General features: G+C 45.3%; 1 protein-coding gene across 1 annotated transcript in view; it reads left to right on the top strand.

The window, feature by feature from the left end:
• LOC116697930 (immunoglobulin superfamily member 3-like) overlaps positions 1 to 12,576 on the top strand; it is a 74,714-nt gene that overhangs the window by 48,357 nt on the left and 13,781 nt on the right. Inside the window, 2 exon segments of the mRNA XM_032529565.1 lie at positions 1,487 to 1,894; positions 7,902 to 8,327. Coding sequence (XP_032385456.1) covers positions 1,487 to 1,894; positions 7,902 to 8,327 — 834 coding nt within the window.

Here is a 12,576-nt window from a genome sequence, read left to right as displayed (position 1 = left end):
TTTGTTTTTCCAACAAAAGACCTTAATGCCCCGTAAAAAAATGTTTATAGGGTTTACACAGGATAATTGCCATGGTTATTGGAGGAGAACTTCCATGAAATACAGAAGAAGTGGGCAGGCAAGCATGTATTTGATGCATAAACTGTCCTGTCATGCCTGCTTAATCACATAAATGCAATTTCAAGATGTGCTTTATCACTATAATTAGGGGAATTTGGTGAGAGTTGGTAATAGGGTGCGACAGGGGTTAAAGTTGATGAGTCAGAGGCAGGCAGAAGTGACAGCAAAGGAAAAACAAAGGTAAACACTTCAGTGACAGACAATTCAGTGTTGATGGATTAGTTTACTTTTCCAATGAGAAAGGGAGAGAGAACTTACATGCCACACTGAATCTGAAAGGACTAGTGCAAGGGTAGGGAAAAAAGAGAGGGGTTATACTGTTAGAGAGGAAATGGAGTCTGCAGTTCAAAAACAGAAAAAGCTGGTGTGGGGAAATGTGAAAAATAAAAGCATCTAGTTCTAAAAAGGTGGTAGAGGGAAAGTTAAAGAAAGACAAAGCATTCCAGAAACCAGACAATTTTATAGGAAGGAGGATGTACAGTATGTATCTACTTGTAACTGTCTAACAATCCCCTCTTCACGTCTCAGTGTAAAAAACGAATACAATGTTCTTAGCTGTGGAAAAAAAATATCAAGCAGTTTAAATAAAAGACAGGAAGGAAGTGTTCATTTGAGCGTGATAGAAGTAAGAAGCCAGTTTATTCCACATTCCCAGAGTAGCTGGTGCTTATTAGGAGGGCTGGCGAAGTGAGAGGGCAGCAGCAGAGCTTGGCCTAAGGGGGAGAAAAAAGAAGAAAAAAGTCACCTTAAGCCACATCCACAAGAGACAGAAGCACTGCAAAGTGAGCTTTTGGGTCAACCAGAGCTTCATGATGTTTGATGGACGTTGAAATGATGAGAAAGAGAGAGAAAAACAGAGCCAGTAAAGACTTTTATCCTCCTCTTCTTCCTTCTGAAGTGCCACTGAGCCCTGTGATCTGTGCCTTCGTTTCTGTGCCCGTGTGGACTTGGTCAACAAGCCACACAGTGTTCAGAAAGAGAATCTCAACACACACAAACTCACCAGGGCCTCAGCTCTGGCTGTCACTCTGATGTGCCCGAGGCCAGTTCAAACCACACTATGGACCTCTCACTTGCATGCACACAGTCAAGCATCCAAACACACATGCACAGCACTTGCACAGGGCTGTGTGAAACTGTACCCTGGGGAACAGGCTCAGCAGTTTGTTTTATTGCCCCTGGCCTCCTGTGCCCTCCTGTTGTTTTCACACAGAAAGTGGAATTCTTGTTGTCTCTGGGATTCAGCATGAGGAGTTCAGATTTTAAGAAACTCCTTTCATGTGCCCCATCTCTACACATGTTGACTTACATCTCTCTCCCCCCCCTTTCTCTCTCTCTCTCTCTTTCTTGCTGGTCTTCTTCACAGAGAGCAACATCACAGTGTTATTGTTTAGCAACTCGTCGGAGGTCCTAGAGGGCAATGTGATCCAGTTGATTTGCTCTATCCATTCTACTACTGGCCCTCTGTCTGTTGTCTGGCAGTGGACGGACAAGCAGGTGACTGGACCAGCCCTGGAGGTGGCCTCCATCGATCGGGATGGCACTGTATGGCACAGCCCCTCTTACAGAGAGCGCTCCAGCTACGGGGAGATACGCGTGGAGAAAGTGCGAGCTGATACATTCTCTTTGTCCGTGTATAATGCCTTACCAGGGGATGAGGGCCAATACCGCTGCACAGCCACTGAGTGGCTTCAAACCGGCACTGAACCAGAGGTAAACTGGGAGAAGATAGGAGAGAAGTCAACCAGCAAGACAGTCACCGTCAAGACTGTTGGTAAGTTACTGCAACCTGTTCTAACCTCAGTATAGTTTAAATTCCATTCCTGCCAAGTCAGTAAGGCACACTGTGGGGAGGCGGATGCTGTGGGGGCTGCAGCCCCCAGTTGGCCGGAGTGAAACACAGTGGAAATATAATTTTACTTTTTAAATAATTTCTGATAAACAAATAATCTCAACAGTTTCTGTTTGTCAAGTGCTTGTAGATTCATTATTTTGTTGTGGTTTATGTGTCAACCATCTGGTACATTTGAATGATAAATGTATTTATGATTTTCTAATTAAGTAAAGTAAAGTAAGATAACATAATATAGCACATTATTTCACTTTAAATAGTCCAAACCCAACAAGAACAAAAAAATATCTGCATCCAGTAGTGATCAGGCTGCATATGTTATCTGTACATCATGAACTACACGGCTCTCATGCTGTGTAAGTGGTATTCCACCTGTAGGTGCTAAGTCCGTATGTTCAAGTTCAGCAGCAGCTGAATTTGATACAGGTTTAAATATCCTTGAGCATATAGCTTATCCTGCTATACTATTATTTCCAGGCAAGGTTACATTTTAACTACAGAAAATGCTCTACACATGTCAGCTGCTTATTCTACGCATATGTGTGTGTAAGTAAAATGTAGAGTATATGCACGTATCCATGGAAGCCCCCCTATTGAAAATACCATCTGCACATATGTAACCACTCTTACAAGACAGTGTGCCTGCACATATTATTACATTACATGTCAATTAGCTGACGCTTTTATCCAAAGCGGCTTACAATTGCTCTATATCAGAGGTTGCACGCCTCTGGAGCAACCAAGGGTTAGAGTCTTGCTCAGGGACACATTGGTTGATGTACTGCAGTGGGAATCAAACACATGCGCTCCAAATCAAAAAGGGGCACATGGTTTGTGGTTTGCTAAAGACTGATCAATGGTGCAAGCAGAACATGCAGTCCACATAGAGAAATACACCATGGTTTATTCATGCACCGCTCAGGGGAAAGCACTATTTTGTCTCACACACACAAATAATCTCACACCACCTGCCACACCTCAAGAGCAGTGCTTCTATGACACCCGTCATAGATGCACACACAACACACACACACACACACACCCATATGGATTAGCTAGAGTTATTAGAATGGAAATGCAGTGGCAATGTGTTTCACAGTCTGTGGGTCTCCTCTGTCAGTGCTGAGTTAAGCTGAACATCCTCTGTACAGCCTGAGGAAGCCACTGGAGCGGAGCATTAAGGAGCTGGCAGACCAGTAGCACTGGGCTCAATACAGACAACACACACACACACACACACACACAGTCACACACACACACAGTCACACACACACACACACCACACACACACACACACACACACACACACACACACAACCAACGGATTAGCTCCCTGCAGCAGCTCACAGCCGTGCTGCAGAGAAGAGACGTTAGTTTTTAAGTGGCCATTTGTTATGTTCGGGCCACAACAGAAACATTAGTTTAAGAACAAGGGACGCATTATGCAAATCAGGGACTACAAGTCCGAAGTTGCCCATTTCTCTTCTATTACACTCTATGACATCTCCTTTCCTTCTCTTCCATGCTTGTTGATCAAAGGCTTTTTTAAATGTGCGCTGTTGTGTGACAGTCAGTGTGCGTTTTACTTCATCTCAGATATTGGTCCTCGTTTTTCTCACTATAGCTTCCAACTTCAGTTTTGTTAGACCTAAACTTGCCATGCAGATAGATAAAGTTTTCCCTGTGTTCCAACTTTTTTCTCCTCTAGTTTTGTTCCTTAGTTCTTTAGTCCTTGCACCTATTGAATAAAAGCAAAAAAAACTTGTGCCCCAGTTTACTTCTGAGCTCAGATTGTGCTTCACACTGACCTGTCCTATGAGTGCACTGTTCCATAGGCTGAAGCTCCCGATATTATATATTGTCACTGTACCTTAATTTAAATCATAGCCATATGGACTCCCTGTGCTCGCTGACAAGACCTAAAGAAGATGGGAGAAGGATGTCCTCCGGGTGCCTTGTGTTGTTGTTGTCACGGTGAAGACAAAGATGCTTAGAGGGTCTTGTTTCCAGCTGATTGACTTAAGGGTGTCTGGGGTGTACAAATGAAAAGCCTGATTTCTTCTTTGGTGGTCACTCAAGACGAGTATGACCGTCCTCTCTGTAGGGTTGTCTTATTTGTGGATCTTCAGGTGGCTGTAAAGGCCAATCCGTGATCCACAGATTCTGCTGCAATGTGGGCATTGGAAGATTGAGGTGGTGTGGGGTGGTGGAGCCTTTCTCTGTTTGTCCTTGCGGTGTTGCCGCTTTGCCTCTGCGGCACGATGGAGTTCTGTTTTGTGGTGTGCTGCACCTTCCTGCACTGCTTTTCTCCAGTAGTCCCTGTTCAACACAAGATCCTCCCAGTTGCCGGACTTGATGTTCAACTTTTTCAGCCTGGTCTTGATATTGTCCTTGAAGCATTTCTTTGGCCCACCTGAAGCTCACTGTCCTTCTTTTAACTGGGAGCACAGGATCTGCTTAGGGAGACGGTTGTTGGGCATGCGGATGACATGGTCTGTCAATTGGAGTTGGTGTTGCATTATGATGGTAGTGATGCTGGGCATGTTTGTTTCCTCCAGAGTTTGTACGTCTATTTTCCCAGTTGATCCTCAAGATTTTTCTTAAGGCTCTTTGATGGAATAGTTCCAGGGCTCTCAGGTGTCTGCTGTAGGTGGTCCAGGACTCCTCTCCATACAGCAGGGTTGAGAGAATCACAGCTCTGTAAACCAGGAGTCTGGTTTGAGCCCTCAGGTCTTGGTCATCAAGGACTCTTGTCCTGAGTTTGACATAGGCTCCGCTAGCACAGCTCAGGCAATGGTTAACCTCAGAGTCTATATCAACTTTGGAAGAGAGAATTCTTCCAAGATAGTGGAAGTGGTCCACGCTTTCCAGAGGGGAGTTATCCTCTTTGATTATGGGCTGGAGTGATGGCTGGCCAACCCCAGGGCTCTGTATGCCTTGGCAAAGGCATTTAGGATGCCCTAGAGGTCTTCAGGGGAGTGTACTGCAATGGCGTTATTATTGGCGTATTGCAGTTCCCTGATGGTGGTTTTCTTGACTTTGCTTTTGGCTTTGAACCTGTTTAGGTTGAAGAGCCTGCCGTCAGTCCTGTAAAATATTGGGATCACCTGTGGCAACTCTTGGCCAGTGAGGTGGAGTTTGGCTGCAATGAAGATGGCTAATAGGGTGGGTGCAATGATACATCCCTGTTTGACCCAGTTTCTACAGTAAATGGCCCAGGTTCAGAGCCACTGTTGCGGAGCACTGTGGCTGACATGCTGTCATGCAGCAGCCTCAGTACACGATGCATTTGTCATGACATCCATACCTTGATAGTACTCCACAGTGCCTGATGATCCACGGAGTCAAAGGCCTTTGTCAAGTCTATAAAGGCCAAGTACAGAGGCAATCCTTGTTCCCAACACTTTTTTTGTAGTTGACGAGCAGAAAAGATCATCTCAGCTGTTCCCCTGGGTGGACGGAGGCCGCAATGTGATTCAGGGAGTACCTCCTCAGATGTTGGTAGTATGCGAATGGCGAGGACACAAGCAAGGCCTTTGCCTGTTGTCTGGCCCAGCTGAGCTGTCACAGTTCAGAAGTTCCTGAAAGTGTTCCTTCCAACTTGTGTTGACGGAGTCATTGTCTAATCGACTAATCCAGTCGGGAAGTATGAGGCAGGCTATTTTTAGGGCACCTTTTCTAGCCTCTTCCCCATGTGGGGTAAGCAGAGCGGATCCTAAATAGGGCTGTTTAGTCATGGGTGCAGCTGCCGATGAGCTCCTCCTTCCAAGAGCCCAGCGACTGACTCTGACACCCAACCCCTTGATGTGCCAGCTCATGACTAAGGGCTTCCAGAATACACAAACCTGCCCCCGTCGCCACTTGCTGGTTGCTATAGGACTTTATCCGGGGTGGCATGGTGGATTCCTTTTGTGGAGTTTGTGGCGTGGAGTTTTTTAACGTGCAGAAGCTGGTGCACAGACAACCACCACGCCAGTCCTTGGCAGATCTCGGTCAAGATCCAGTGGCATGGAGTCCAAGACAAATGGGGACCCATCACTGCTGCACCCTTCATCTGCCTTTCCAGTCGTTGTGATGCTCCACTTAAGTCAGCCATCATCCTCCGCCTGTTTTGCTCTTATGGTCTTTTGTCTTTTTTACCCCACAAAGCAGTCGAACTATTTACCCATAGCTGGGGCTGTGGTTGGCGGATGCCAGGGCGTGTCCACTGCTTGGTAGTCCTGCACACCGTGCCCCCGGTGCCCACAGCTGCTCCAAGATCCCCTACAGTTCAGCCTGGGTCCGCTATGGTCCAGTTACCGTGTGTGGCTGCAAGGAGGCACTGTCAGAGTCTTTACAGTGGAGACGCTGTGTACCGACAGGAAGAGACTTGCGCACTTGGCTCTTCTTTTTGCCCTTGCACAAGGGCCAGTCGATGGCAGTAGCTTCAAGCAGAATGTAGCAAGCAGAAGCAACATGCAGCATGCAATAACTACTGAACTGCTTAACTACAGGCACTACTATCCCAGTACTACTGCACTGACGCATCACACACGCCCTGTGATCAACATACACACACACACGCCCTGTGATCAACACACACACACACACACACACACACACACACACACACACACACACACACACACACACACACACACACACATACACACACACACACACACACACACTTGTTTCCAGCTGATTGACTTAAGGGTGTCTGGGGTGTACAAGTGAAAAGCCTATTATACACAAACGCACACACTCACATGCCAATGTATACAAGTCTCACACTCGACCACAAGCACTTTTTACAGTCAACGAAACAAATACAGTCATGCATATTCACCCAAATAAAAAGACAAAGATGTATGGAAAAATATTGACCGGCGTGGAATCCTCTTTTCTGTCACAGAGGCATGCAGTGAGAAATGAATGGGGGGGAAGAGGGTCGTAGAGAGATGAAAGATAAAGTGAGAGGGGAGAGTTATTATCTATTAAAAAATTACATCCCCAGGCAGCTGTCCCAGCAGTAGCCATGTCTGGACAGAAAGACATTGATTACACACCCTGAAGGACAGCTGGGGTCATGGCTTACAGAGGAGCAGAGAGGGTGAGGGACAGAGAGAAAGCAACTTGGCTGTTAACAAGAACATAATGGAGAAATCTGCAAAGTCTCAAGAAAATGAATTGTCTGATCTAGCAAAAGTCAGACTTCATCAACATCTCTCCAGTCCATCTCCCTCTGTCTTTTTTTTAAATCTGTGTATGACCATCTTTGTCATGTTCAAGCTCAATTATTCACATTCATTGAAAAGCCATGAAATAGGCACAGCCGGGCCAGGTTGTTAAAGGGCCATGGAGTTTCTCTCTTGTGACTCCCTTGCTCTCCAGTGTGGAGATATCTTGGCAATAACATATAGAATTGACTCACCATTTCTAGTTTAATGAGGATAGTTTAGACTTGGCAAGGAGTTGGGCATAGATCGAACATCGGCGCTTAGAGAAAATCTTTCCCCTGGGTTTTCTGTGTTGCATCACCCATTAATTTTGAGGTGCGCTCACACAGTCAAGCACTCAAACTTCTACTAAGACACAAGCACAGGGTACATACACATGCATAGACTAAATGGCTGTTGTTTAGGCACTTAATGATTAGACAGTGCACTTCAAGTAAATACTGTCTGTATTTGTTCCAGCAGGGGACTTTGTTCCTCTTGGTAGCCATGCTTAAAAGAAAAGTTCCTTCGTGGAAACGATTATGAACTGCCACATTATTTACTGAACTTTAAGCTTTTAGTGAACAGACTCAATCACACACCCAGGCTGTGTTGTGCTGAAACATGCAATCAGTGGTACTCCGTGTTTCAAGGATTCATCATTCATCATCAAGTAAAAGGCAATTTTTCACACTTCCTAACATTCTCTCTTTGTTTCTTCCACCATCTAGAGTCCTCCTTCATGGTGTCGGCCTCATCACGGACGCCGTCTGTTACCTTTGGCGACTCCTTTGACCTCTTGTGCCTGGTGAAGCCTCGTCACAACCCTCGTGTCCCAACCTCCGTGACTTGGCGCTTCATGCCGGCCGGCCCAGAAGCTGGCGACGAGGATCAGGGAGAGTTCAAAGACCTGGTGACCTTCACCCGCGAGGGCACGCTGCAGTGGGGGGAGCAGCTGCTGGGGCTGGGTACCCGCACCACAGTGGACCGCTCACACTCCAACACCAACTTCCGGTTGTCGGTGACCAGGGCTGGACGTCGCGAAGCGGGCAAGTACCAGTGCACAGCCATCCTGTGGAGGAGGAACTACGACAACAGCTGGAGCAGAGTTGCCAACCGCACTTCCAACCTGCTTGGCATCAGTGTCCTACAGCCAGGTAAAGCTGCATGGCTGCTTGCCAGGCACACACACACATAGTTAGAAGGGACATAGACCAACACACAAACAGGGGAAAACACAAATTCAGATATTCATGCATACACAACTTCTACAGAGCTTAGAGGATGTCTGCGTCTGCCTAATCTAATTGTTCATAGTCTCTGGTTTAGCCACTAATTGGTGGGGGGGGGGTCTTCTAATAGAGCACAGTGAATTTATTGCTAAATAACCCACAATAAGAAAGAGAAAACTGTGTGAAAAAATAGAAAAGAAGCAACCAAAGGATCGAAACAGAGAGAGTGAGCAATCTGTCCTTGAACCTTTTTCCTCAGTGGAGGCATTAAACTGTCTACATCTCCCTTATTGGCCCTCTGTGCTCCACACATACATAGAGCAAAACCCATTCAGACACAGCCCAATTAGTGGCTCAACACAAACAACAAACACACACACACACACACACAGGCCCAATTTAGCCCAGTCTGTTGTGCCTCAACAGTATGATACTTCATTTATTCAGGTGAATGTGCCTGAGGCAAATACTCAGCCTGCTGAGAAAACATTGTGGTCTGGCTTTCAAAGCAGTCCAGTAAAGGATTATGGTACCTGAAGTACCAATGGGGTCCAGATTTGTCCGATTTGGCGGGAGGAATATGAGTAAGGTATGTGGGTGGGATGAGAAAAATGTTTTCAACTTCTGAAATGCGAAATGTTTTTCTAGAACATTATGTTTGTGACCATGAGCAATGTGTGAATAGATATGTGCAAGCTTGTGTCTTTGCCAGCCTGCAGGCCCATTTCATGTTTAGGTGAGGATAAGTAAGATTCTTTATTGAGATTTAGAGGCAGACTGTGGTGATCAATAACAGTTTTTTAAATTGAGGCAGTGGAATGTACTCACATGTACAGTAGATTCAAACTGATGTAAACACACACTCATTCAGGAGCACCCCAGTTCAGAAGGTGTTTTTACTGACTGTGCTCTGACCTTAACCATTCATGCAGAACACACACAGTGACTCCGGGCCCTTCAGGACTTGTTTGGAGATCGACTTATCATCCTGAATGCTCATTTACCTTCCCTGCCCAGCAATGTGCAGTTCACATTGTTTATCCTTAACCTGAAAAAGGACACACACGCACACAAATTTTGCAGGGAAATAAATACCAGGTTCTCCTTCTGCTCTTTTTTTCTAGCAGTGTCTCCATGACAAAGTGATCAGTAACCTTGGAAATGCCATCAGTAACCGTGAAGATGTGATCAGTTTCCGACTGAAAGTCAATCAGTAACCATAACGGTGCGATCATTCTGTGTGTAAGGGCACTATCTCACAGGGGAGGGCAAGTAATTAATTCCTTTATATCATTGGTTGCAGATACCCGGCTCAGGCCCGGTCATGCTGCATTCGTCTCCTCCACCGCCTGTGTTTTTTTTTTTAAATTGTGCAGTCAGACCTTCATTTAGAACGATGATTCATTTGTCAGCATGTAGGACGTCTCTCTTTGCCTCACGCCTCTCTTCCCCATCTGCCTTTTCTTCTCTGTTTTGTTTAATGTTAACCACTCCTGGTCAAATGAGTGGCTGGCGTTTTCAGTCCCTCCCTCATAGAAGTGGGATAAAGGGGGAGTGTGTGTAATGAGGTGTGAGCAAACACAGCATTTGACCAAATTCATAATTGAGACTTTAAATCATTCTTCCAGAGGTACATGCTCAATATGTATGAGCTGCCTCACCAGCATTATGTGTGCACATACATGCTTGTGTTGCATGTCCAAGTTCTTGCATGAATGCCCCTGCAACCGTGTTTCCTGTGATGTTCCTCTGAGAGCTTCCATATGCTTACTCTGCATATACAAAGAAGCCTCCCTCTCTCCTTGAACTGCGTGACAGTAACAGTAGAACAGTTTCTGTCAGGTTTCTGATGGTCCATTTCACCACCATCTTGTATTCAGAAGAAAGATGAGTGCATGTGCCTGATGCAAAATGACGCTCCTCATTAAATTATTGGAGCACCTCAAAAGCGGAGAGTGAAAACTAACATCCAAAAAAGTGCCCTTGATCCAACATCCATGCATCTTGGATTAGCAGACGCAAAGTCGTTAGGTGCTGGATGTAGATAAAACAGATAAACAAATAAACAGTCAGCGTGACAGCGTGACATTCCGTCAAACTAGTGAGGTGCTTGCAGACCCAGCCAGGCCTACTTCCTGTTCCAGATTGCATTAGCAGCGCACTGCCTCTGTCCAAGTCCTATGGGTCATATTAGAGAGGTTTACCACCATATTTGCACATACACACCTACAATATTTTTATCTTCATTGTGAGGGCAACCTTGTGTTGGAATTATCCACCACAGACTTCATGCAGAGAGCAACTTCACACACTAGAACACAAACACCATCATGCTCATGTACACACAAACATGCAGGGGGTTACCTCCAAGTGCAAAAGTGTAATTATTTTATGGTAGAACACAATCCAATATTTACCCTCACAGTGGAGGATCTCCACAAATGCACACAAAACCCCATACACATTTGGTATACAGTTCCACATACTGTAATATTAGATTTAACCTGATTGAGTTTTCTTTTTGTCTCTGTCTGAAATGCAATAATGGCAAACACATGTTCAGCTTGGCAGATCACCAGGGAAGCCTCAGTCTCTACAACACAATCTAATATAATCTATTCATAACTCAAACTACACACACACACAAAAACACACTCTTCATTTCACACACACACGCTCACACACACACACACACACAGAAAACACGCAAAACTAATTATGGTGAATCTTCTCTAATAGAACCGGAGTTAAGATTAATGATGGTTTTGGGAGTTGAAGGCATTTTTCTCATCATTTGAGTGTGTGCATGTGCACATTTGTGCATGTGTGTCTGGCATGAGGAGTGGGATATTAAGACTGTATGGTTATTGGCTTAGCTAGAATGGGGGGGGGGGGGGGTGGAGTGCCCCACTTAGAGTTTCTCCTCATCTCTCCTTACACACCTACGCTTGCCTGGCTACCTTTCACTCACAAAATCAAACATCACAACGCAGGAATGAATGCCTTTTTTGCTTTATTATTATCGTCCTCTCTTGTTTTACTCTCTTGTGGGTGCATTTTCAGTTAGAAGATATATATACCTCCTACTTTCTCCTTCTTTATCTTGGTCTGCCTTATATGTTCCTTCTTTCTTGCTCTCTCTCCCCCTCATTCTCTTTCTCTCTATCTCTGATAGTTATTGAGGGTATCTTACCATTTAATATTGGTTGGCACAAGCAGATGACGCATGTGCTCTCCTTTAATGCCGGTGAAGTACCACCTAGCCGTTATTGATAGCACAGGCGTCACTGCGGCAATTGGAGATTCCTGCTTATCGGGGCATGGATAGAAGCTGTCTATCTTTATTAAGTCCTGTCTCCCTTTCTCACTCCACTTCCATCTCTGTCTTTCTACATTTTGTTCTCACTCTCCCCATAAGTCTCTTTTAATGTCTTTTTTCCCCTTCACTCTCACTTAACTGCATGTTTCTCTTCCCGCCCGCCCCTAGCTTCTTTCTCACTCTTGTGCTTTTTCAATATTTTATAATTCCCTGCCTCTCTCCTCCTCATAATTCTCCCCATTATGTTTACAGTTTTCTTCAAATAGCTTCTTCACCATTGTCAGTATTTCATAAATAATAGGATATGGCAGCTGTGCTTGTTTGCGCACAATAGCGACTTTATCACAGTGTTATCGTTCGTGTCAGGGTTGTAAATGTTTTCTGTGCCCTGTTTTCAACTGCAGTGGATATAGTTTGAGTTTGCCCACAAGCTCACCTGAGGCAGCCCTCCGTATATATGGGCTGCCTGTATGTCTGCAATACACAGCCTGCTTCTTCTACTTACAGTACACAATATACAAATAATCGGAGCGCACTTGCTGTGTTATCGTCTGGTGCACACACACACACTCACACACTCACACACTCAAGGTCAGGCTTTTTTCGTGCGTCTTCTTCCTCATAAGGGCAAACCCTTACACTCTCTCTTGTGCATAACACGGGCCTCATTTCCTTGGTCAGCCCAATCTCAAGACGTGTGTGTGTGTGTGTGTGTGTGTGTGTGTGTGTGTGTGTGTGTGTGTGTGTGTGTGTGTGTGTGTGGTGTGTGTGTGTCCTGCTGCTGGTGTAATTGAAGTCATAACTCAGAGCTAGCTACGCTGCTGCTGCGCCCAATGTAAATCAGTGGCTAATAGT

Source organism: Etheostoma spectabile, chromosome 11 (genome assembly GCF_008692095.1).
Source record: "Etheostoma spectabile isolate EspeVRDwgs_2016 chromosome 11, UIUC_Espe_1.0, whole genome shotgun sequence".
NCBI lineage: Eukaryota > Metazoa > Chordata > Actinopteri > Perciformes > Percidae > Etheostoma > Etheostoma spectabile.
Note: the sequence above shows the minus strand (reverse complement) of the source record. Positions and strands in the feature narration are given on the sequence as shown.